The following is a 23,999-nucleotide window of genomic DNA, read 5'->3' as shown; positions in this document are numbered from 1 at the left end:
GTAGGATGAACCATATTGGGGAATATAGAAACTCTATTTTGGACATGATAACTTTGAGACACCTATGAAATATCCAAGTGGAGATTTCAAGTAAGCAGTAGAATACATGTCTGGAATTCAGGGGCAAGGTCTAGGCTAGAGATATAAATTTGAGAGCCCCCAGGATATAGATGGTATTTAAATCCCCAAAACTAGATAAGATCACTTATCAAATTCGGAGAGATTTGTTTTAAAATTGCCTAGTACTGGAAAACGTATAGGGACCCATTTACGATGGGTGATCTGGAAATATATAAAACTAACATTAAGGATGGGTCTTCCTTTTTACAATATATTTCCACTTCCAGAAATTTATCCTAAGAAGATATATATGCAAAAAGACTAAAAGTATCCACATTTTTATTTATATTATAATAGCAAAAAATACCAAAAACAAACAAAACTGGAAGTAGTCCAAAATCCCCCAAATTATATATATGCTAAAAGAGTAACTTTACTTATCTTTCAGTTGTGAGATTATAGGTGATTTTTAAATTTTTCCTTTTGCGCTTTTCTGTTTTTCAAACTTTCTATAATGAACAAATAGAACTTTGTAACCTTCCAAATAACTTTTGTTGTTTTTAATAGAGGAGGTCACTGGGGCCCTAGAAACAGTATCAGCTAGTATCTTCTTCATTTGAAACTAAAATCTAAAATTATTCTAAAATAATTGAAAGTAACAGAATACAACATCTAGACAATTTTACATTGTACATAACATATGCCAAATATACCTAGATGTTTTTCCTTAAACAAAATTCAGAGAATGTGTTAAAAATACAGGTTTTTGAATTATTTATAGAATATAATATGTAAACTTTAACTCAATGATTTTTATATGTAATTTAAAATTAATTCCATTACCATGTAATTAAAAACCAGACTTAAAATTAATGAAATATCCTTCTAATCCCCTCTCTGAAGGATATCAAGGAAATTAAGAAAATAAACATAATAAATAAAATTGCTCCCTCTTCTAGGATAAAATATTTAAAGAATTAATTCAATAAACATTGAATAAGAGCTAACTATATGTCACACCTCCCCTGATTATACTGTGCATACAAAGATGGGAGTTTATGAGGAAAGAGTCATCCTAATTGAGAAGACTTTGGGAGGAAGCAGCATTTAAGCTGAACTTTAAAGGAAAGGTAGGATTTATATACTGAGAAAAAAAGCATTCCAAACTGTAAGAATAGTAAAACTACAGGAATAGAGGAAAACATAAACAAGTTGCAGGAAATAAGGAGTATCAGTATTTGGCTAGAGTTCAGGATAACTAGAAGGCTACATTCTCTAGTCTCCCCTGTAACTAGGTGGGGCCATATATCTAAATAAGGAGAAGAGTCGACTGGTATGGAACTTTCAGGAAGTCTCTCTAAAGAGGAGGAGATGGGGAAAAAGGGAGAGATAATTCTTCTTTTGTTTCCCTCCATCCTGTTGTTTGAATCTTGGCTATAATGGATGGAGCCCCATCAGCCATTTGAATGGCAGAGTAGAGAGCTAAAAAGTAGCTAGGTTCTCTGATGCCATACTGGTTTTGAACTGCCAATTCTGGCCTTCTTTTCCATAAACAGATTATTTTCTGTCTTCTGTTTACTGTCCTCCAAAAACAGTATTAAGGAACTGAAAATGATGCCATCATCTTTAGTCAAGTCTCATCAGGTGACATGTATCTATGACTAGGAACTCAAATACCCTTTTCCTCAGAATGTATAAAAGCTTCTTCCCCATCTTTACTCTGGGTACACATAAAAACCAATCATCCCTTGGATTTGACTAAGTTGGAAAATTCTTTCCGGTTATGAAGCAGCCAAGAACATACTTTCTGGTTTCAAACGGACCATGCCTGAGGCTATATCCTATCGTTAACCGTGACACCTAGAAATAATCTTATGCGTTAAAGTTAATGTAATTTTGGATGATTCACCTAACTGCTAAAATTGGAGAGTAAATAAACTTTTTTAGGTTGAGACAAAGAGACAGTTATTCAACTTCATAAATCTTAGTACTGCTGAAAACCACCTTTACATGTATTTGTATATACAACTATAAACATCTAAATATCTCTATATAAGTATGTGTGCATATATGTGTACATACAGATATATAGATATAGTTTTAGAAGTTACTTATAATGATATTCTAAAACTCTGAGAAACATAAAGGAAAAAAATGATACAAGAGCACTACTCTAAACTTGCTGTTATTTCAAGTTACTTCTACTAAGTAGACTAAGTTGTCATTATCCTATATGTATATACATACACACATACACATAGTACCTTTAATTTTGTATTCTCAAGATTCAGAGTTTCATTTTCATATTCAATTGAGTGAAGTTTTCTAAGAATTTCTTCACATGAATTTTTTCCACAGTCTTCCATTTTCTTCAGGTCTTCCAAAAGATTAATAATTTGCCTTTATAAAAGTCATAGAAATTTTCATTCAGACAATGTATTTTAAGTGTGTTTCTGAAATTATTTTTGTAGGGTAGTTTCAAAAGTTAATAGAACTCATACAGCAAAGGAAATAGGAAGCCGTAATCTATATATAAGGTTACTACTACTACCTGAGTAACTGATTAGAAATAAATATCCATTGATGACGCCAATGAAAAATTACACAACATTCTCTTTGCTAGTCAGTAGAACATCTAAAGTAAGATCCACAGGTAGGTCTGTCTTTCTATCATTCACACATGTGCACACACATACACACAATTTCAGGGAAAAGGTTAAATAAAAGGATCAAGTGAGGCAATAAATAATCTTTAGAAGCAAATCATATACACTAGTTTTCAATGATAAAACTGAGGAAAATATACAGAAAGTAAAACATTCAAAAGCAAATATATAGTTATTTATTGTTAGCTTAATAATAAATTACAAAGTATAGAATATATGTATTTTTACTTTTCTGGTGGCACAGTGGTTAAGACTTCATGCTCCCAATGCAGGGGGGCCCGGGGTTGATCCCTGGTCAGGGAACTAGATCCCACGTGCATGCTGCAACTAAGAGGCCCTCCCACCACAACTAAGACCTGGTGCAACCAAAAAAATAAAATAAAACAAATTAATTTTAAAAATTGCTATTGTTGCTGATGTTGTTGTTAAAAACATTTAAAAAAATCTGCTTATATATAAAATATGTTATACTACATATATAAATATATTATATATAAATATATGTAAATACATATATTTATAAAATATGTGCATTTTTGATTTTTCTCTGTTATGCATGTAAGACACTTTAAGGAACAAAAATTTGTGAACACCAATGCAGTTTTAATGGGTAATCATTTTTATTGTATTTTTAAAGTAGACTAAGAAAAGTTTATAAATTATAAATAGCAAAAATAGCAAATCATATAGAAAACAACTTTTTTAAAAAAAATAATTAATTAATTTATTTATTTATTTTTGGCTGTGTTGGGTTTTCATTTCTGTGCGAGGGCTTTCTCTAGTTGCGGCGAGCGGGGGCCACTCTTCATCGCGGTGCGCAGGCCTCTCACTGTCGCGGCCTCTCTTGTTGAGGAGCACAGGCTCCAGACGCACAGGCTCAGTAGTTGTGGCTCATGGGCCCAGTTGCTCCGCGGCATGTGGGATCCTCCCAGACCAGGGCTCGAACCCGTGTCCCCTGCATTGGCAGGTGGATTCTCAACCACTGCGCCACCAGGGAAGCCCCCTAGAAAACAGCTTTACCACATGTAATCCATAAGAACCAAAATACAAACTACTCAAGTTGGAAAGAACAGAAAAACACTTCTTATGAAACAGTAAAAAGGCTCTAAATTTTTTTTCTTACTTTTTCATTGTTTCGATCTGAAATTCCAATTCAGTTTTTTCTATTACAATTTTCTCATAATGACTTTTCCAGGCATTCGAAGCTGAAACTGTTTCAGACAACTTGGCTTCCTAAAACACATATAAAGTACTCATCTTGTAATTTCATAACACTGGTTTTGTCCAGGGTCCTAAAAACAAATACATTATAAACAAGGAAACACTCATCCTATAAAGTATGGAACTTTTGTTACAGAAAATTTCAGTGTACAAATCTGAACACAGGAAAACTTTAAAGTAAATTTTAATAATGACTTGATAATACTATTACTTTATATGCACATAGTGGCAGTTCCAACTTAACATTTTAAGGATGTTGATGGAACTATTTTCAAAAAGTGTTTCATAATTACTGAAGATAATTCCCTTTATATTTACTGAACTCTTATTTGTCTTTCTCTGTCTCACTTATTTCACATAGCATAATACCCTCCAAGTCTATCCACGTCGTTGCAAATGGCAAAAGTTCATTTTTTTTTTTATGGCTGAGTAATAGTCACCCGTGTGTGTGTGTGTGTGTGTGTGTGTGTGTGTGTATACACACACACACATCTTCTCTATCCATTCATCTGTTGATGGACACTTAGGTTGCTTCCATATCTTGGTAATTATAAATAATGCTGCTATGAACATTAGGGTGCATATATCTTTTTGAATTAGTGTTTTCAGTTTTTTTCAGATAAATACCCAGGAATGAAATTGCTGGGCCATATGGTAGTTCTATGCCAAGCTGTTTTGTAGAGTCACCCCATTGGCTTTCAAACACTAGTACTGTCAGCAAGAAAGTAAGAGTGTTAGTGGTTGGTTATCCACTTTGAATGTGAGCTACCAGAGGTAGAAATTTTTGTCTGTTTTGTTCATTGCTAGGGTCTTGAACAGTGCCTGGCATAAAGCAGATTCTCAATAAATAACTGTCAAATGAATCTACTCTTTACAAATCCACCTAGAGAGCTGTAGCCATTGTACCCCTTCTCTACAGTCTACAGAAAAACAAATTCACTAGAATGACAACAGTGCCAATAATTATTAATCAGAAGACTCAGAAGTAGTGATATGAACAGTTAACATTTATTGGGTGTTTCCTTCTTTCCTTCCATCATTTATGCACTCACTGAACAAGTATTTATTCAGCATCTATTATGTGCAAGACATTTTTTGTTCATATTTTTTAAAGCAATATTTTTAATATATTGAAAAAAGACTAGTTTTGTTTTTATATTGTATGTAAATGAATATTAATATGCATTATAAAGTGTAAGTTGGGCAATTATATTAGAATATAAATTAAGATATTTAGAAATTTTACCTATAAAATAAGGGCTAAGAAGAAAATTTAAGACATTGATGCGATTAATTGTTGTGGGACTACTTCTAAAGGGGTAGTCAAGGAAGGCCCCTCTGAAGAGATGTCAAGTAAAAAGATACCAGAATGATTTTTAAAAGAATTAGCTATTATTGAGCCTGAGAAGAACATTACAGCCACAGGCAACAGCACAAAACAATGAAACAAACACACTCCATGCATTAGAAGAAGAGAAAGGAGGCCAATATGGCAAAAATGTAGTCTGGCCAGGCACTGTGCTTTGACATATATTTTCTCCTTTATTCCTCCTTACAATCATATGAGACAGGCAGTGTTATTATCCCCTATTATATCAATAAGGAAACTGAAGCTTAGAGAGGTTAAGTAGCTTACCCAAAGTCACAAGGTTAACAAATGGAGAAGTCTTCCTATACTATGATCTGGGGCATGGGTGACATGGTGCTAGTTAAACAGGAAAATCCCAAGAATGTTAATGACTCAATTAGTTTTTACCACTCAAGAATATTTTCAGGCATTCAACTAGGCCTACAGCCTTATAGATTTTGCACTTAGTGCTCAAGTCTTTCATCTAATTAAATTCTTCTGAATGTAGCTTAAATATTAAGAGTTTTAAAATGTTAACAGTTGAGCTTATAAAATATTAGGTTGTTTTGTTTATACAAGCATTTATGCAAGTCTGTTTTCATTTCTAAAAGCCTCTGATAATTCTACAAGCCATAGTGTAAGTTCTTAAGAGGTAGGATACCAGTGAGACATTAAAAAGAGTAAATATTTTATTAACTGGTAATTGAATAAATATAATTCATCAAAAACAACAAAACACTAAGTCCATTTTTCAACTTTGTTAATACACCCAAAGATAATTTTCACATGGTGGGTTTACGTCAGCAAATGGTTTTAAATGCATTACGGAGTTTAAGTGAAGTGAATTACTGAATAAAGTCATACGGTCTAATAACATAAATCAGCATTTCCCAATCTGGTATTCCCCAGAACCAGTTCCAAGAGTTGCTTTGTGGGTAAAACAAGAGCTCTGTGGTTAAATAAGAGGTGGAAAACTCTGAATTCAATACGCTCCTTGACACTGCTTTATTTTTTCTGAAGAGGCCTTCTCAGAGCCTTTAATATTATGTTAATGTGCTTTAATTCAATGTTAATATGCTATTAGCACTGAAGTGGTGTTACCCTTAGTTGGCCACAGATGCTTTGGGACTTAATGTATCCTTTAAATAAAGCCCCAAGGAAATGCTGATATAATTCAATATGCAAATCTGTCATTTTATGTAATCTTTCAAAATAAAGGCTAAAGCAAAAATGTATGAGTAAAGTTTTTCTAACAAAATTATTATATTAAGCATTATGAGGTTAGCTACATAAACTAAGTACATAAAACAATTCTTTAAGGAAGAATGTATATAACTTACCTGCTCTCTAATTTGGGAAGTAAGGTTTTCCATGTCTCTAGTAAAATGTTTAATCCTTTGTTCGTAAATTTTAGATGCCTTTTTTAGAGCTATAGCTTTTTGCCTACTTGATTCTTTCATCGTTACAGCTTCATGCGTACTCTTTTTCAATTGCAAGTTCCATTCTGATATTTTGGTTTCTAAGCTCTAAAAAAATATTAGCAGTAATTAAATTATTTTAGAACGCCAATGTTTATATAAACATTGTTAAAATATGTAAAAATCTTCCACACAGAATTTATCAAAAGGGTTAATCATAAGATTAATAAAAAGCAAAACAGTGAAGAAAGGTGATTTCACCAGTTTATTTGTAACCAGTTATAGAATGCAAATTTAAAATGTATAAACCTATATAAAACTAATACTACTCTTACTAAAGATACTAATATTGGTGATTATGGTAAAAACACTAATTTCCTTAAAACTTTTTTGATTAACTAGAATTTTAAAAAATTTCCCATCTAGATTATACATAGTACTAGTTACTGCAAATCGAAAAAACATAATTTAGCTGGAGACAATTCAAACAATAGGTACATAAAGCTCAAAGGAATCAGTAGCTCCCCAAATATATTAGGACTCTTTAGTTAAAATAATAAATGCTTAAAGGATATACGATCAAAATCTATAGATCATGAAGTGTATAGATGAGATAAACATAAACTTATTTACCAAATTTTAATTTACTAGAATTAAGGAGCATGCTTTGACATTTGAAAGAGTTACATCAAGGACAATAAAAGTACTACTTTGCCTAATAAGTAGTAAGTTTGTGGAAGTTATTATTCTAAAACCACACAGGGTTCAATAAGAGTTGGGATAAAAAAAGTTAGGATTAAAAAAAGGGTAAAAAGATGTTTGAGGGCATGTTTCTATCCATTGAATTTGATAGTGTTAATTGACATGACTGTTTCCTTACATATTTCTTGAGGATATAACTAGACACAGAACGTTAGGTTGGGTGAAAGATGGATATGCTTTAGTGTGATAACTCTCATGTTTTCACTTCAAATTATCTTAAGACTTTCTATTTAAAAGTATTTGAGTACTAACTATCTAAGAATTTAAAGACTTAAGATTTTAATGCTTTTACATTTTTTGAAAGTTGTGTAATTCTGAAAAGAATGTAAAATTATTACAGAATTTAAGTTTTAGTCTTCCATTCCTTGGACATTTTAATAAAAAAAAATTAAAGGACTCACAGTAAAAGATGGAGCTTTTCTACTTTTTGATCAACAAAAAGTATGCTTAAGTTCCACTAAAATTGAGATTAAAAAGTACATGCAAATCAAACCTACAATGAAGTATCACCTCACACCAGTCAGAATGGCCATCATCCAAAAATCTACAAACAACAAATGCTGGAGAGGGTGTGGAGAAAAGGGAACCCTCTTGCACTGTTGGTGGGAATGTAAATTGATACAGCCACTATGGACAACAGTATGGAGTTTCCTTAAAAAACTAAAAATAGAACTACCATACGACCCAGCAATCCCACTACTGGGCATATGCCCTGCGAACACCATAATTCGAAAAGATACATGTACCCCAATGTTCACTGCAGCACTATTTACAATAGCCAGGACATGGAAGTAACCTAAGTGTTCATCGACAGATGACTGGATAAAGAAGATGTGGCACATATATACAATGGAATATTACTCAACCATAAAAAGAAACGAAATTGAGTTATTCGTAGTGAGGTGGATGGACCTAGAGTCTGTCCTACAGAGTGAAGTAAGTCAGAAAGAGAAAAACAAATACCATATGCTAACATATATATGGAATCTAAAAAAGAAAAAAAAAATGGTTCTGAAGAACCTAGGGGCAGCACAGGAATAAAGATGCAGATGTAGAGAATGGACTTGAGGACACGGGGTGGGGGAAGGGTAAGCTGAGACGAAGTGAGAGAGTGGCATGGACATATATACACTACCAAATGTAAAACAGATAGCTAGTGGGAAGCAGCCGCATAGCACAGGGAAATCAGCTCGATGCTTTGTGACCACCTAGAGGTGTGGGATAAGGAGGGTGGGAGAGAAACACAAGAGGGAGGGGATATGGGTATATATGTATATGTATAGCTGATTCACTTTGTTATAAAGCAGAGACTAACACAGCATTGTAAAGCAATTATACTCCAATAAAGATGTTAAAAAAATAAAATTAAATTAAGTTAAAAAAAAAGAAGTACATCTTAAACAGGATCTAAAGACTTGATTTCTTTGAAAAGTCACTTGGTAGACTAGAAGAAGCAAAACATTCCTAAATTGTCTTTAAAAATCTATCTAAACTAAAAAATCCCACAAAACATTTTAATACGTAGTTGGGGAAAACATTTAAAATAAGTATAAAAAGGCTACTTAAGAGAAGCGAAGAACCCTCTCCACCAACCCAAGAAATACAGCTGTCATTCCTCTAAAAAACCGCAGGGTGTCATTATCACATCATGAATAACAGCTATGTTTTCAGTTAAAAAACCTTTATCACTAAAGGTGAAATAAATTTTTTTGAACAAGGTTCCAGTCAAGACTTTCCCACTAGATTTATCAAATCCCATGCCTGAACACTATTAGGAAGTGTGCTGAAACTATCAAATTATTTTTATAGTTTCAAAATAACCCCTTCACAGTCATTTGCCAAATGAATGGACGTATATTTAGAGTCAACTATTTGCCTTTTCCTATTTCCAAAGAATTATATTTGCAGCATATTACAAAGATAATTATTCTCTGTCTCTTCTAAAATGTGAAAATATTCTAACTCTAATTACTATAGTTTAAAGATCTAGGAAGAAAAATGAGTTCAAAGTACCTTTGGGGTAGTTCTCAGAGAATTATAATGTAATTAAAAATTTTAAAAGACCCAATACAATTTTTGAGTCATCAACAATACTAAAAAAATTAAATTTATATTGCTAAACTGAGTTAGTTCATTGTGTTTGTAGTCTTAAAGAAAAAAAAAACTCGTTAAACCTAAATAAATTCCAAAACTGTGTGTTAGAAGGAATGTAAAAAAATCCATGACCTAATGCAACTTCTTCTAATCATTTCTAAACAGTAGCATTTTGTAAGGGAATGTGAACTCAAAGTATTAGACAGGTGACTATCATGGCAAAACTTAGGATTTTAGCCTTATATTCACTCTTCTAATTATCTAAAAAGGAACTGTTAAACTTAACTTTAAAAAGTTATTTAATATTTCATTTTTAAACTGAAGAAAATATTTTCAAGAACTTCCCCAACTGCTATTTGAGGACAAAATTAAAAATTGTGCAAGTAAGATAAACTGAAGTATATGATCTGAGATGTTAAATTACATGTATTCTCTTGTATTTACCATGACAGAGCAAGGCAATTTCAACTCTAGTTCATCTGCAGTGCCCTAGGACACCGATGCAAAAAACACAGGGAATCTTTTGGGGGAAAGTGCTTAAAAGCACCTGTAGGCAGACAAAAGACAAAATTTATATCTCCCATAAGCCTGCTTAATGTCCCTTTGATGGGCAAAAGCTTTTTGCCATTGAAGAAAAAATAAACAACCCCCCATATGCAGTCTTGAAACATGTGCCTGGACTGCAGACATCTGCCATGATTCAGGAGGATAAAAGCAAACAGAAATTTAACACAGAAGTCCTCACGCTCAGTGAGGTTTGTCTTTACACACTTCTTCCAAAAGCGAGAACACTGCTTCTTTTCCGTTGGCAAAAATAACGACAGTAGATCCAGTTAGCTTGTGTCATACCACAGCAACCTCAAACTCTCAGCTCAAAGTGACTGTGAGACTTCCACAAGAATATTTAAACTGCTCAGTTTAAACCGGAAAATTCCTCTTAATTATCCTGCTAAACTGTGTAACAAGGAGGTTACCCAATTATCTAAACACCAAGGCTAGGTTAACTGATCTTAACGTTATTACCATTAGTATATTATCTGCTTACTAAATACGTGTGAGAGTATGTACGTATACGTACAGATGCATAAAAGACTAAATACTATATACCAAATATTAATGGTTTCAGTATTTTAATTTTCTCTTTTATATTTAACAAATTTTCCAAATAAACATAAATTAACTGATAATAGGAGAGATTTTTAAAGTAATTCGAGCTTTATAAATCCTTCTCAGATTGGTACTAAAAAGTCACAGCATTGTTTTTTTTTTTATATTGGTATTTGGAGTCAAATCTTTAGACAGACCAGAAATCTTAAGATTTACCTCAAATATGTACTTCCCATGGCAACACTTAAATTGAATTCTTTCAAAACCACTAAGTTCCAGAAATAAGGAAAGACTTTATTGTTGTCCATTACTTTTATCAATTAAACTATAAAAATGGGTGAATATTTATAACCTTTATGTGTTCTTTTAATTTATCATTCTCTGCTTCCTTTTTATGAATTTGGAACTGTAGTCGTTCATGTACTACTTTTACTGATTGTGAAAACCGGCTTGCTTTCAAAGCATTTGCCTATAAAACAAAACAAAGCAAAAAATGTGTTATTTGATGTATTTCTTCACAATGTTAAACTTTACGGTACTTAGACATGATCTAAAAAGTTGCTAAAGAGCAAAGTACAACACTTCCCCAATTACAAATGGATTTTATATAAAACCAGGGGGATGTTTTCTCCTCCCCTTTTTTATTTAATAACTCCTAATTATCTCTTTTTAAAAGTTCCTATCTATCCTTCTAAGTAAAATTATGGGTATCTCTAAAATGTTCCTACAAACACAGAAATTCCTTAATTTATACTAAAATTGAAATATATATTTATACATAGGTCCCTGACTTAGGCCAAGTCCCCTGAATGAAACACCACAAAAATCTAAAAAGAAAAAAAAAAAACTCTGAAAAATTAAGATATTATATTTGATGCATAAAACTTGTAAAAATGTCCAAATAATCTAAAAATCTTTCTATATGTATTTATGAGGATATGGGGGCCAGGATGGAAAGAAGAGAAAGAGGGAGTCAATATTAAGAAAATTTGATGAATTAGCTCAAAATTTGCTTACCTTTTCATTCTGAAACAAACAAGAAAGTTCTTGGATATAGGTCTCCTTTTCAAGTACCTTCGTCTTAAGATTCTTCAGCAAATATAATGTAAAAGTTAGAAATATCACAACTTGGATAATGTTGGCTAATTTTATAAAACCAACCAGCATACAAACAAAAAATTTCAGAAAATTAGACACCAAGTCTAAAAAGACTTACAGTGTTTTCACTTTCATTATCAGCTAGCTTCTCTAACAAGTTGGATAAACTGTCCCCTCTCTGTGGAAAAAAGAAGTTGTAAATCAGTGTTCACAAACTATATTTCTCTACATAAAAAAGTAGAAAATGGTATAAGCATCACTTAAGAAATTAATATGGACAACTACTATGCATAGTTCAGTTTTTGAAAAAGTTAACCATCAGAAAGGTTTTTGCTTAAGTGTTCCAAATCAATTTTTATCCACAATTTATGAAATCAGTTAATTTACTAAATTAATTTCTAAATAATGCCTCATAAAGTACAAGCCAATGAAATAAAAATCTTGTATACAAAGGAGGCTCACAATGCTGATTGTAAACAGGTAAAAATTATAAACAGCCTAAAGTCTAGCAAAAAGAAATGTTTTAAAGTATTACAGCAAGTCAATAACAGAATTCCATGTAGATATTTTAAATGAGAACGAAAAATGTCTATTCATTTTGAGGGTCATACATACTGTATGACTTCATTTATATGAAATATCTGAAATCAGCAAATCCATAGATAGAGAAAAAGTAGATAATGGGCTAAAGAGGGGTAGTGGGGAGGGGAAGTAAAATTCTAAAGGGCAATGGGTTTCTTTTTGTAGTGATGAAAATGCTCTAAGGTTGATAGTGGTGATGGCTACACAATTCTGTGAATATACTAAAAATCACTGAATTGCATACTTTAAACCGGTGAACTGTACGGTATGTGAATTATATCTCAGTGAAACTGTTAAAAAAGGAATATATGAATGTATAAATACAATGTAAACAAGCGCTTAAATTCTAAGAGTATTTTATTGTAATCAACTGAAATGAAGTATAACAAATAATGAAAGTTTTTGAGATTGAAAATAAAAATATATTTTCTATAAAAATATGCTGCTTTCATGTAAAACTATTTATGAAACATTGAAAGTGGGGGTTAATGATTGCCATTTCAAACAAAAATTCAAGAATCATTTCCATTTTAAATATACCAATATTTTAATTTCTACAGTTCAAGAAATAATATACCCTTCAAGTGAGAAATATCACTATTAAAATAGTGCTTAGTATTTCTTACTTGTTGGTGTTCTGTCTTTCTAAGAAGATGTTCTAAAGTTTGTTTTAAAAGTTTAAAAGTGTCTAATTCTTTTCTCAATATTTCCTTCTGTTTAGAAATCTTCAAATTGGATGCAGAAAGATCAGTCTGACAAAAAAAAGAAGCACATAACACATTTTAAGACATAGCATTAAGACACTCTAAAATATAATACTACTATTATCAAAGAATACTTTTTCCTAGTAATAAAATCATTCTTTTGCACATAGTAGTAGTAAGATATGCCAAGTTTTTCAGCAGTAAATAGTATATGTTACATGGCTCTAAAGTAAAATGAAATCAAAATAAGGGCTTAAACCCTAAAGTATTTCAGGCATTTATTTTAATAAAACTAATAGAATACAATCTATTTTTTTGTCCTTAACTCAAACTTTAGTACACTGAACTTTTAGAATAGAGGTTTCTATTCCACACAATACTATAGAAAATATATTTCATCTCTTAAGAGTGAAAGTGAAGAGTGAGACTGAAGAATATTTTAAATTCACTCTTGAGAAAAGTTGACTCTAGTTCAACTCAGGTAAGGCAAGCACCAAAGTACTTTCTAGTCAAGCACCAAGGTACTTTCTAGCTTAGCATCTCATCAAGTACATGCCTGAGATTATCTTTGAGGAAAAGAATTGCAATTAATGACATAGGAATGAAGAACACTAATAAACCTGCATTTTTTTATATCAAATACCAGTATGTGAGCATAACTACTACAAGATATGAGACCTCAGTTAATGCATTCTGAGTATTATCCTAGCTTCTCATTTTATTACACATTCACTAGGCAAGTACTCACATTTTCAAAACTAATCTCTTCAATGGTGTCCTTAAATAACGGCAAAAGTAATTCTACAGAACAAGTTGCTAACTCGGCTTCCTTAAATGTTGCTTCCAATTTGGTCTTCTCATTTAGGATGTCCTGCTTTAGGCTAATTAGATATGCACAAATAAAATTTAAGTTAAAGCTGTTATATAAACTAATTATGCTTTTTATGCAAACAGAGCATAGCATGATTTAAATACTACAGTTCTATAAATTGCTCTGCAAAATATAACAGTAAATTGTCACTGAAAATGTATGAATTTTTTCTGTACTTCCATATTTTTTCTACACTTAACTATACATGGAAAGACAGTTTTTAAAATGTTAAGATATGTAAAACACAAAGACTACCAACAGCAATGTATCCCTGTGCTATTTGATAATTATTGAACATCTCTTCTCCGATTTGTAAAATGATTTGTGTGAATGTGTTCGTGTCTTTTTTTCTTCCCTTCCTTCTCCCTTACTCCAAAGCCAAAAGATTTGTCTTCCTAGACCTTATTCCAGAATGCTTTCTTGAAACTTATTGTTTTTCACAAAAAAAATTCTCCAGAAAAATGTGTAAGCTAAACAAATGGAACACAAAATACTAAACCTCTCCAGATATCTAAAACTCCTTCACATTTGGCTTTATAAAACATTATTATCTTTCAAAACAAAACTGATAATATTTGCTTTCTTGATTATGTTTTACACAGACATTACTGTGTAAATGTCATTACTGTATCACTGTAAGATACATTTTTGGGTACGTGGGCTCACATTTTTACATCCCGAAATTGGGATGCTTCTTACAATCTTGTCAGTCTGGAAGCAGTCCTGAGCTGTCTTTCCTGTACAGGTCCAGAACTTACAGAATGAGCATCCAATGTTTTGAAGAATATCCCAGAGATGGGGTACAGCACTTTTTTAACCCGTAACAACAACGGGTCATAGAGAGGGATTGGAGGACTTGTTGAAGTAGGAATGTTTAGCAACATTCTAGAAGCAAGACCCCAAGGTAGGCTTGCTGTATATTGTAAGAGCCCATCACCAATAAATTTCATTTCAGTTATAGATGCTCCTAAGAAATACCAGTACATATCACCAATACTCTTAATAGCAAGGATAACTCTGAGTCAAAAAGTGACTCATAAGAGTTGGACTTTGAGTATAAAGAAGTTTTGAGAATACCTTACCTACTTCATTTCATTCACATTTTATTTTTATATAAGCGCAGAGTTATTTGGACTAAAAATCTATGTATAAGTTTGAAGGAGTTTTTTCAATATTTATAAATAAAATTCCAAGCAATAAGAAAGCATTGTGTCTTTCTTTAATTGACACCTTTTTTCTTTTATGGAACATAATGTAATGGCTCAGCAACAATGAATGGCATCTTAGAGGCTATGTCTCTAAGAAGCAGACTGTATTCTTAAGCACCACTTAAGGTGTCTTAAAATGATGGGCCCAATGAAGACGCTTGCTACAAAAGACAGCTATCATTATTAAAAGCCATGTACAGAAAGTCAAGAATAATTATATATGTCCAAACATCATTTTCATTTAAGCTAAACTAGAAGTTGGACTATACTATCCATAGCAACAAGCATGGTATTTTAAGACCGTCATTTTGGGGAGCAATGAGTCATACAAATAACAAGTGCACTCGCCATACTAAAGAAGCAAAATATGACAGGTATTTGTTAGATAGCAATATCCCAAATGACAGTGAATTAGTACTCATTAACCATATTTCCAATATTCCATAGTATTTATATTTTCATTTACATCAGTTAAAAAGATATATACTTTACAAATTTTTTTATAGTTAAGGTTTTCATTTTTAATTGCTTTCATTAAAATTCCAAAATAACTAGGCAAATTCTGCTAAATGAGTACATCTGTAATCAGATTAAATAAATATAAATTACTAGGCCGTTAGATGATATTCTTGAAAGAACGCTGTATTTGATTCAAATAATTTACAGTATGGACAAAACATGAAACCCTGAAATCAAAAAATTAAGATATCCCCTGCTATTGTTGAGAATACCAGCTGAGATGACTTTCACTGGCATGCCGTGGTAAATGTTCTTTCTCTGGTATACTTTTAAAATGGGAAAAGAGTTCTTCTGAATGACTTCCATCGTTTGCAGGCTTCTCCATAAATTCGGTAAATGGATTTATAGGTGGCTTCCACAACAAGTTCTCCACATAAGCTGAAATCTAGGAAATATTTTAATTATTAAACATCATTTCAGTAGATTCTTTTTTTCTGCTATTACCCAATAAGATAAAAATCCTAAAGATCTGTAAAAGAATAATATTTCACAGACAAACCTGAAATTATAACTGCTACTCATTGTGATACTAATTCAAAATAGTATCAAAATTGCATAGCATAATCATTCAACGATTGCCAACTTCCATACACAGTTTCCAAAAGGCCCACTATTTTCTACATACTCACAAGAATGTAGAAATTATTATTAGTCTATTTCTTGAAGTATTATAATAATATCCTAATCCAATCGGACTAGAAAATGGATATAAAAACCATAGAATAACTATCATTCTCAGCTGCATTAGATTTATCCAACAGGAAATGTATGTTATTCATGCCTGTAACAGTAAAAATTTAAGATACTTTTGAAAGTATTTGGCAACAATAGCTACAAAGAAGATAAGTTATTTTTTTAAAGTAGACTTTTCAATATTAAATTTATTTATTCCTATAAATAAATCATATTTTAAAAAAAAGCTCAATCTAGGATATTCTTTGGTGATAATGAATGGACAGATGACATTACTTCTAAGTTTTACTAAATAATCTAATTGTTTCCTCTCAAACTTGGAGATGTCATTTTTAAAATGTGAATATTTATGAATTTCTTCAAAACGATTCAATTTTAAGTAATGAGTTAGTGTTTTGGCAGTCATTAAGGCTGTATTTTTTCAAATCTAATATATGGAAATGTGTCTCCCTGACTTTAATTTGTTTATACAAAATCAAATGTCATATTTAAGGTTTTCTGCATTTTTTCAGAGATATTTTACCTCTTTGTAATTTATTTTTATTTATCTGTATAATAAAATACATATGTTCAAGAATTTTCAATACTTTAAGTAGATGTGAAATTAAAGGTTGAAAATTATTCACTGTATTTAATTAGCAATTCAGAAATCCTTTCAAATGTCTGTAAAAATTTATCTATTTTTTTTGTCCAAAGGTTCTATATACCAGAAAGATAAATATTTAGGATATAGGCCAGTGAAAAGCATCCTCATATTTTTTCAATACTAGCAACTCATGTCAAAATGGAAATGTTGAATAAGATACACATAGTCTAAGATGATCTACCTGAATGCTGCAAACACGCATCTGTTATTCGGACATAACAATATTTTGAGCTATTGGTAGCCCAGAAAAATTAAAAACATGTGGATACACAAAATCAAATGAAAAACCAAACCTAAAGGTGAAGAAGAATATGGTTGGATAAGTCACTGCCATCAAGAAAATTATCATCTACTGATTTGTTCAGTTTTGGTACTTATCTTTTGTTCATTCACTTGTTTAAATATTCGTCTCTCTGTACAACGGAATCTCAAAAAAGAATGTCTTATTTATTGGAATCCTCAGCACCTATAAGCCTTGCAAAAGCTAAGCAATATTTCAAGGAGAGGACTCAAGGCTTAGAGCAATTAATGAATATGATGAATAAAGACTGCTGTTTTTTTCTTATCTTTTCAGGGATCATTAAAAGAAAAATAGTTCATATATTTAAAAGTTCACAAATCAGTGTAAGAAGATAGAGATCTTCAATTTATTGAAAACATTTTATGAGGTAAGATTCAGTTTGGTATCAGTACTTTAAATGAGTTCTTGCTTGGCTTTGTGGGCTATTGGCAGCTATTTATATAATTTTTCTATAAGTTTTGTCACATGATAAAATCATACAACATAAGTAATTGTATCTTATCTTAAAGGGTAAACAAATGAAAATAGGGATTTTTAGAATGACTTTTAGCCCAACATTCTAAAATGTTATCTTCATTACTGATTTCTCAAAACGTGAAACAGAGAACTGGGTATGTCTCAAATATTTGCAGAGAAATTATCAACTATCATATTCTCACAATCTAGAAATGAATATAGGATAAATACTGTTGAGAGGTTCCAAGGTACTCCACTATTTTTGTGTTGTGACAATACTTTAACCAAAAACATATGTGTGCTGAACAATGTAATAATTTTCTTTAGCAAAAAAATCCTGCCTTTATAAAAAATGCCATCATTTTGGGAGACCAAATGTATTCTTGCGTGGAAAAGCAGACATTTCATAAGAAAATGTTTTCAATTATGTAGAATAAACTGCCAATTTACAAATGTATTATACTTTTGTATAACTTGTTAGTGGTGAAACAAAGACACATATTCTGCACACATACTTAATGATCAAATCCCTAAAGAATAGCAATTTAAAATATTTTTAATGTTTAAAGAATTAAATTTCCTATATAGAAATGACTTTATCAGTCCCCTACCCAAAAGGCATGTACTTAAAGCTTTTTCCAGGTGTGGTCACGGGTTTATGCTGATCCAGCTACACTCACTAAACTATGTTCCATTTTGGCCAACAACAAGCATTTGAGGGATGGCTGTTCAGGGACCATGATGCTGGCCATGGTAAGAGAAAAGAAAGATCATGACCTTCCGCAGCACCTAGATTGTTCTACGTAAACTAAACAGCTCCAAGTATGTATTCAAAACTAATCTCTCTAAAGAGACTAGCATATGAATCTTGCAGATTCAATTTGTTTTGCCAAACACTAATCCTTGGAAAACTAGTTCCCACTGGCTTCAAACAAAAGCACACAGCTTACACTGAAAAATTCACTATGAAATATTCAGCAAAGAATACCAAGTAGATACAGGAATGTTGCTAATTTCCCACACTACTCTAAACACTTGTCAAAAGTTTACTAGAGAAGTAATTGTATGCCTTTTTGTACTCCATAGTGAAAAAAAAAAAAGGTATACGAAATTTGGAAGTAGGCAGAGTAAAAATAACCAGAAGTGGAAAACTGATCTTATCAGTAAAGGCTATCAAAACTGGAAAAAACATTTTCTGATATAGAGAGATTAACTTTGAAAAGTAATTAGCTAATGCTTCTGTCCAATGAATAAAGGAACTTAAAAATAAAAGGGTTGCAGATTGGATAATACGGGGGAAAAAAGTTGACAGGAAGAGTGACTGATCTGTAAATAAAGGATACATACATACTTTCAAGGCCCAAGTCCTCCCTCCTTCTCAGAATGTTCCTCTGACTGATCCAGCCCACCAAGAATCCTAAACATCTAATAATATTCTCAGAATCATACAGTTTAGAATTTAATTGCTCCATAAATGGTAATATTTTAGTTCTTTAAACTTGCTACTAAATCTGTGAGGGCAAATATACCCATCACCATCTACCCTCAAAAATTAATCAGTGAGAGGCATAGGTTAGGTTCCAATATACAAGTTAGGGTCACCAAATAATTTATTGTTCAAACTGAAACACTTTTGAGAGGAAGCCCCACAGAGAACCCAATTATCCAGAAGATGGGACCAAAGATGCTGAGAACATTGTCTAACCCCAAATAGTCAGATAAACATAAAACATTTTCCTTCCCTTCAACACGAGGACAGCATGAGGACATGCTGCCATTTATTAACAGCATTCACTGACCAAAAACCTACACTGTTGCTATTATCATCCAAAGGCTACACATTGAAGAAACCCCAAGTTTTAGAAAACAGCTTGACCAAGATTACAAGTAAGAAAGTGGTGGAACTCAGTTTTGAACCAAAAGCCATCAGGTACTGAAATATAAATATAAGAATCTACACAGCTGAAAGTAACATACAAACTTCCCTTTTATAAGAGTGTTTTAGCACACTCATAAATTCAGTTTATATTTTTAAAAAAATGAAAATTGTTCTGTACAAGGAAATGAAGGATGAATAAGATTGAGCTCCTTGAAGGCACAGACTACAAGTCTAAAGAGAGAGCAGTGAGCAGACCACTAAAATCCAGTGTGCTAAAGACCATGACGGGGACTCATCAGGTACCGTGAAAGCAACTGGCAGGATCCTGGGAGACTTCCCAGAGGTGGATCCTCAGTGGAGTCCAGCAGAGCAAGTTTGAGCTTGGCAAAAGGGAACAGAAAACAGGCATTCCGGATAGAGGGTAAAGTACCAGCAAGAACAAGGAATCATGACGGAACACGATTTGAAAGGGCACGTGGCAAAAGATGAGACTGGACACATCAAAGTAGTCACTGTATACCAAGCTCAAGAGCTTGAATTTTTTCCTAAAGGTTAAGACAGACCATTAAATAATTTTAAGCAGGAGAATGACAGATCAGAAGTGCATCTTTAAAAGGTAAGTCCAGTGGTGTTTTGGAAAATGGATTAGGCATATGGAGGAGAGGAGAGGAGAAGCAGTGATCAGGTTATTAGGGTCCCAAGAGAGATGAAATTCCAACATTCTTTTCCAACAAAAATTTTTGAAGAAATCAAAAGTTGTTGTCACTGGTGATTTTAGAAAAAAACACATGAAAAACAATGAAGGAATCAGAATACAGGAATAGCAAGAGATCACTATGGAAAGAAATGATCAAATGTAACCTCTCATTTACCCATGACCATCTGAATGGATTGCTCCACATCTAAGTTGCAGGAAATGATTACTTATCCCTTTAAATACAAAAATTAATTTAGACCAGTTTGAAGAAAATCTTTTAAAAGTATGTATTATTTCTTCCTTCTCAGAGTACAGATAGACTGAACATAATTTAACCATTCCTGATGACGCAGAGGCAGCATATTAAAAAGAAAGAACACTGGGCCAGATTCATCAGTTCACAGTCCTTATGAGCCACCTGACACAGATAACGCTTAGCTTCAATAGCCCTTTGGTTCTCTCTCCTACAAAATGAGAATAAGCTTTGCCAGCCAAAGCTGCCGTGAGGTTTGAACAGAATGAAGTAGAAACACTTACAGGTGGGGGGTTTTGTTTGTTTAATTTAGGACCCCTTTGGTCACTCTGTTGGGGCTGCTTTCCCACCAGGTCTTCTCTTTAATTTTTTTCATCTTAAAAAAAAAAATCATCCTGAGTCAATCAACATTCCTGAAATTACTTGCAGGCCTGAGTTATCTGTATAGAACCAACTGTTAACTTCAAAACAATCCTTTCAAAATCTATTCTTTGCAGAATTATTACAAGTCATTTTCAATGTAGTCAAAAATTGACTGAGTTCTACTAAACCAGAGCCCAGGAGAACAATTATTGACTTCCAAAAGAACTGTGCCCAAGGGGATAGATGTTTTGTCAACCTCAAGCTGCTATACCCAGCTCCTTGGGTCTCAGTCACTTGCACAAACTAAGCAGTGATTAGTAGCAATATAAACAAAGCCATTTTCTCATACCTCTGGGTGTTTGAGATGCAAAAACTATCCTATTAATACACATCAGTTGTGAAATTAGAAGAAAAAGAGAAGCAAAAAATGGATACCTGGCTGTTAAGGGCCATGACAAACATTGCCATGACAATCTTATTAAAGCAGATAGGTATCAAACACATTTTAAAAGCCGACAGGCTTACCGCAGTCTATTCCTTTAACCATAACTAACCAAGTGGTGCTTAAAACTACTCCAAGAACCTCATTCATTCAAAAACACCTGAAACCTTACTATGTGTGAGGTGATAGGGAAACTTCGTCTCTGCAATAGACTTTATCCCCAACACCAGCCAAAGTCTGGCTATGGTTTCCTCACTAAACAAGCACCACTTACTGACCACCTACTCAAAACCTAGCACTGGTTAACTTAGTCTCTTTTATTACAACCACTCTAAAGTGACTTATCCTCCTCATTTTACACATAAGGAAACTGAAGGCAGTAACGTTAGTGACCTGCCCAAACCACACACTTAAAGGAATAGAGACTGCACTCTAGGACCCTGGAAAAGGAATTATCTCCTGAGGCTTGGAGTATTCTTTACTTAAGGAGCCCCGGAGCTTACCAGAGTCTGGCACATTATATGGTGGGCATTTAAAAACCAGCCGAATAAGTAAGAGAGCACTATTTCGGTAAGAAACGATGCAGTGCCCGGGGCCGGCCGGGTCAGGGCTCCGTCCTGGACAAGCCCACCTCGGCTAAGATCTGCCCTGCTGTCCCAGGGACCGCACACTTCCTCGCTGCCTTTCCCAAGCCCAGGCTGTCTGTCTGGGGGGAGAGGACGGTGTAGGCACAAAGCGGCTGAGGTCAGTTTTGGGTGGACGTGAGGGCCTCTCACTTCCGTGACCCACCGTGGCCACCGCCCCGCCCCCAGAGCGGCCCGCAGTAACTGACCCTCCGCCAAGCCGAGGAAGCTTGCTTCGCCTTCCAAAAGCACGCCGACGTCCCTACCGCTGCGTCAGTACGTCGCCGTGACGTCAGCCCGCCGCCGCTCCGCTGTGAAAGGGGTCCGCCGGGGCCGCCAAGGCTGACGCTCGGCGAATGTTAGTGCAAGCCGCCCGTGAGCATACCTGTGTTCTCCAGCCCTGGGTCGGCTAGAACGGAGCGGGACGCGGCGGGCAGTGCAGTGGGTGAAAGCTAGGAAGGAAGGCAAGGACTCGACGCAGAAAGCAGGCGAATTCCTACAACGGCTTCCAGTGGCAGAATGCCCAACGAGGTGCAAGCGGGACAAAGCGGAGTTGGTAACCAGCAAGTGGCTTCTCTGGCAACGGCCGCCCCGCCCCTTCCGTCGGGCTCGCAGCGGCGCAGCCAATTGGCCGAGCTCGGGAAAGCGAGCGCCGGCGTCTGCTGCTATTGGCAGGAGTGAGGGGGCGGAGCCCGGGAGAGGAGCTTTGTCTCTCTGTATCTTCTCCGGGTGAACTCCCCTGGCCCCGCAACCGTTTGTTTTCCGAGAAGGGTAGCATTTGTGTGTAGTTACCAAAAAATCTTAACTGAGTTCAACCAGAAAGGGAAATAAGGCCGATGGATTCCAGATTTTCTGACACTTGGCCTGCAAGTGTCCTGCTTTTGCTTTTTAAAGGAGGAGACTTGAAAAAACCAAGGCAACCGCGACTGGAAGAAAGCTCGTTATAAATGTAAACAGCTAAAATCTGTTTATCTGAGATCCTTCCCTGGGCCTATTTTCTCCTGTTAAATGAGGGAGCCGGACGGTGATCTCGAAGGCATCTTTCAGGTCACAAATTATTTGTATCTGTGCTACAGCCAGCTGGTATGGTTTATAAACTGAACAAGACCAGATTCTATTTGGAAAAGTTAAAAAAAAAAGTTATCCAACGCCTCAACCTAACGTTCAAAATCGCAGGCTATCACATTAGGTTCACAAATAGAGCAACTATCAACTGAGCAGTTTAACCATGGCATACGTCTTATTGGTTTCACTGAAGAATATTTTCCACTGATGATTCCAGCAATGCTTTCCCCTCCGCCACCCCCCCTCCCCCAGCGCTATGATTGTCCAGCAAAAAGTTCCCCAACCAGTTTATTTATCTCTTGTAAAAATAAAACACAGTGTGTGTGTGTGAAAAAAAAAAGTTCCCCAACACATTAGCTTCCACATATGCAAATGTTAGTAAGCACTGGGAACTGCGGATTTACGTACCTACTCTCTCACTGATGGATCATAACCTTCGGCAAGTCAACTAGCTTCTCTGGTCTAGTCCTCTCATCTGCAAAAAAAAAAAAAAGAAAAGAGGAAGACGACAGGTAGAGTTGGGGGCAAGGAACATAATTCTTGGGATTTTTCTAGCACTCAGCTAGGATTCTAGCTAACCTTGCTAACTTTCCATAATTAGAAAAATAATTGTACACAGAAGTTAGGCTCCTGTTAAGAAAAATACTTATTTTAATTAAATTGCATTGGTATTATAAGTTACCACCTGTGTAAGACATTCAAGAGGAAACATTCACAAAATCTCAAAATGATTACATAAGCTTCTCAAATTGACTTATTTAACTGAATTGTCCAGGTAAAGTAAATATGGCATCCCTCATCCTCTAAATCTAATCTGTTGCTGAAATCTTGTTGGATAGTGAACTTTTGGATAGAAAGATCCCTTATTCCATTTTTACATAAATAGGAAAATAACAGTTTATTCCAGCCCATTCAAAACCCCC

General features: G+C 34.0%; 1 protein-coding gene across 5 annotated transcripts in view; it reads right to left on the bottom strand.

The window, feature by feature from the left end:
• Positions 1-23,474, bottom strand: part of ODF2L (outer dense fiber of sperm tails 2 like) — a 41,100-nt gene extending 17,626 nt beyond the window's left edge. For 2 of the 5 annotated variants that reach the window (XM_082408326.1, XM_082408329.1), the window contains exons 1-10: positions 21,892-22,212; positions 15,871-16,043; positions 13,809-13,941; positions 12,983-13,108; positions 11,893-11,952; positions 11,694-11,765; positions 11,029-11,145; positions 6,636-6,821; positions 3,850-3,959; positions 2,325-2,460 (exon numbers count right to left, since the gene is read on the bottom strand). In XM_082408326.1, the coding sequence (XP_082264452.1) occupies positions 2,325-2,460; positions 3,850-3,959; positions 6,636-6,821; positions 11,029-11,145; positions 11,694-11,765; positions 11,893-11,952; positions 12,983-13,108; positions 13,809-13,941; positions 15,871-16,043; positions 21,892-21,906 (1,128 nt within the window). In that variant the 5' untranslated portion in view covers positions 21,907-22,212. Of the gene's footprint in view, positions 1-2,324; positions 2,461-3,849; positions 3,960-6,635; positions 6,822-11,028; positions 11,146-11,693; positions 11,766-11,892; positions 11,953-12,982; positions 13,109-13,808; positions 13,942-15,870; positions 16,044-21,891; positions 22,213-22,277; positions 22,364-22,396 lie in introns of those variants that run through there. The other 3 variants (XM_082408327.1, XM_082408328.1, XM_082408330.1) reach the window with 3 other exon arrangements.
• Positions 23,475-23,999: the final 525 nt, after the last annotated feature.

This window comes from Balaenoptera borealis (genome assembly GCF_965194805.1).
Source record: "Balaenoptera borealis genome assembly, chromosome: 1".
In the NCBI taxonomy this organism is placed as follows: domain Eukaryota; kingdom Metazoa; phylum Chordata; class Mammalia; order Artiodactyla; family Balaenopteridae; genus Balaenoptera; species Balaenoptera borealis.
Note: the sequence above shows the minus strand (reverse complement) of the source record. Positions and strands in the feature narration are given on the sequence as shown.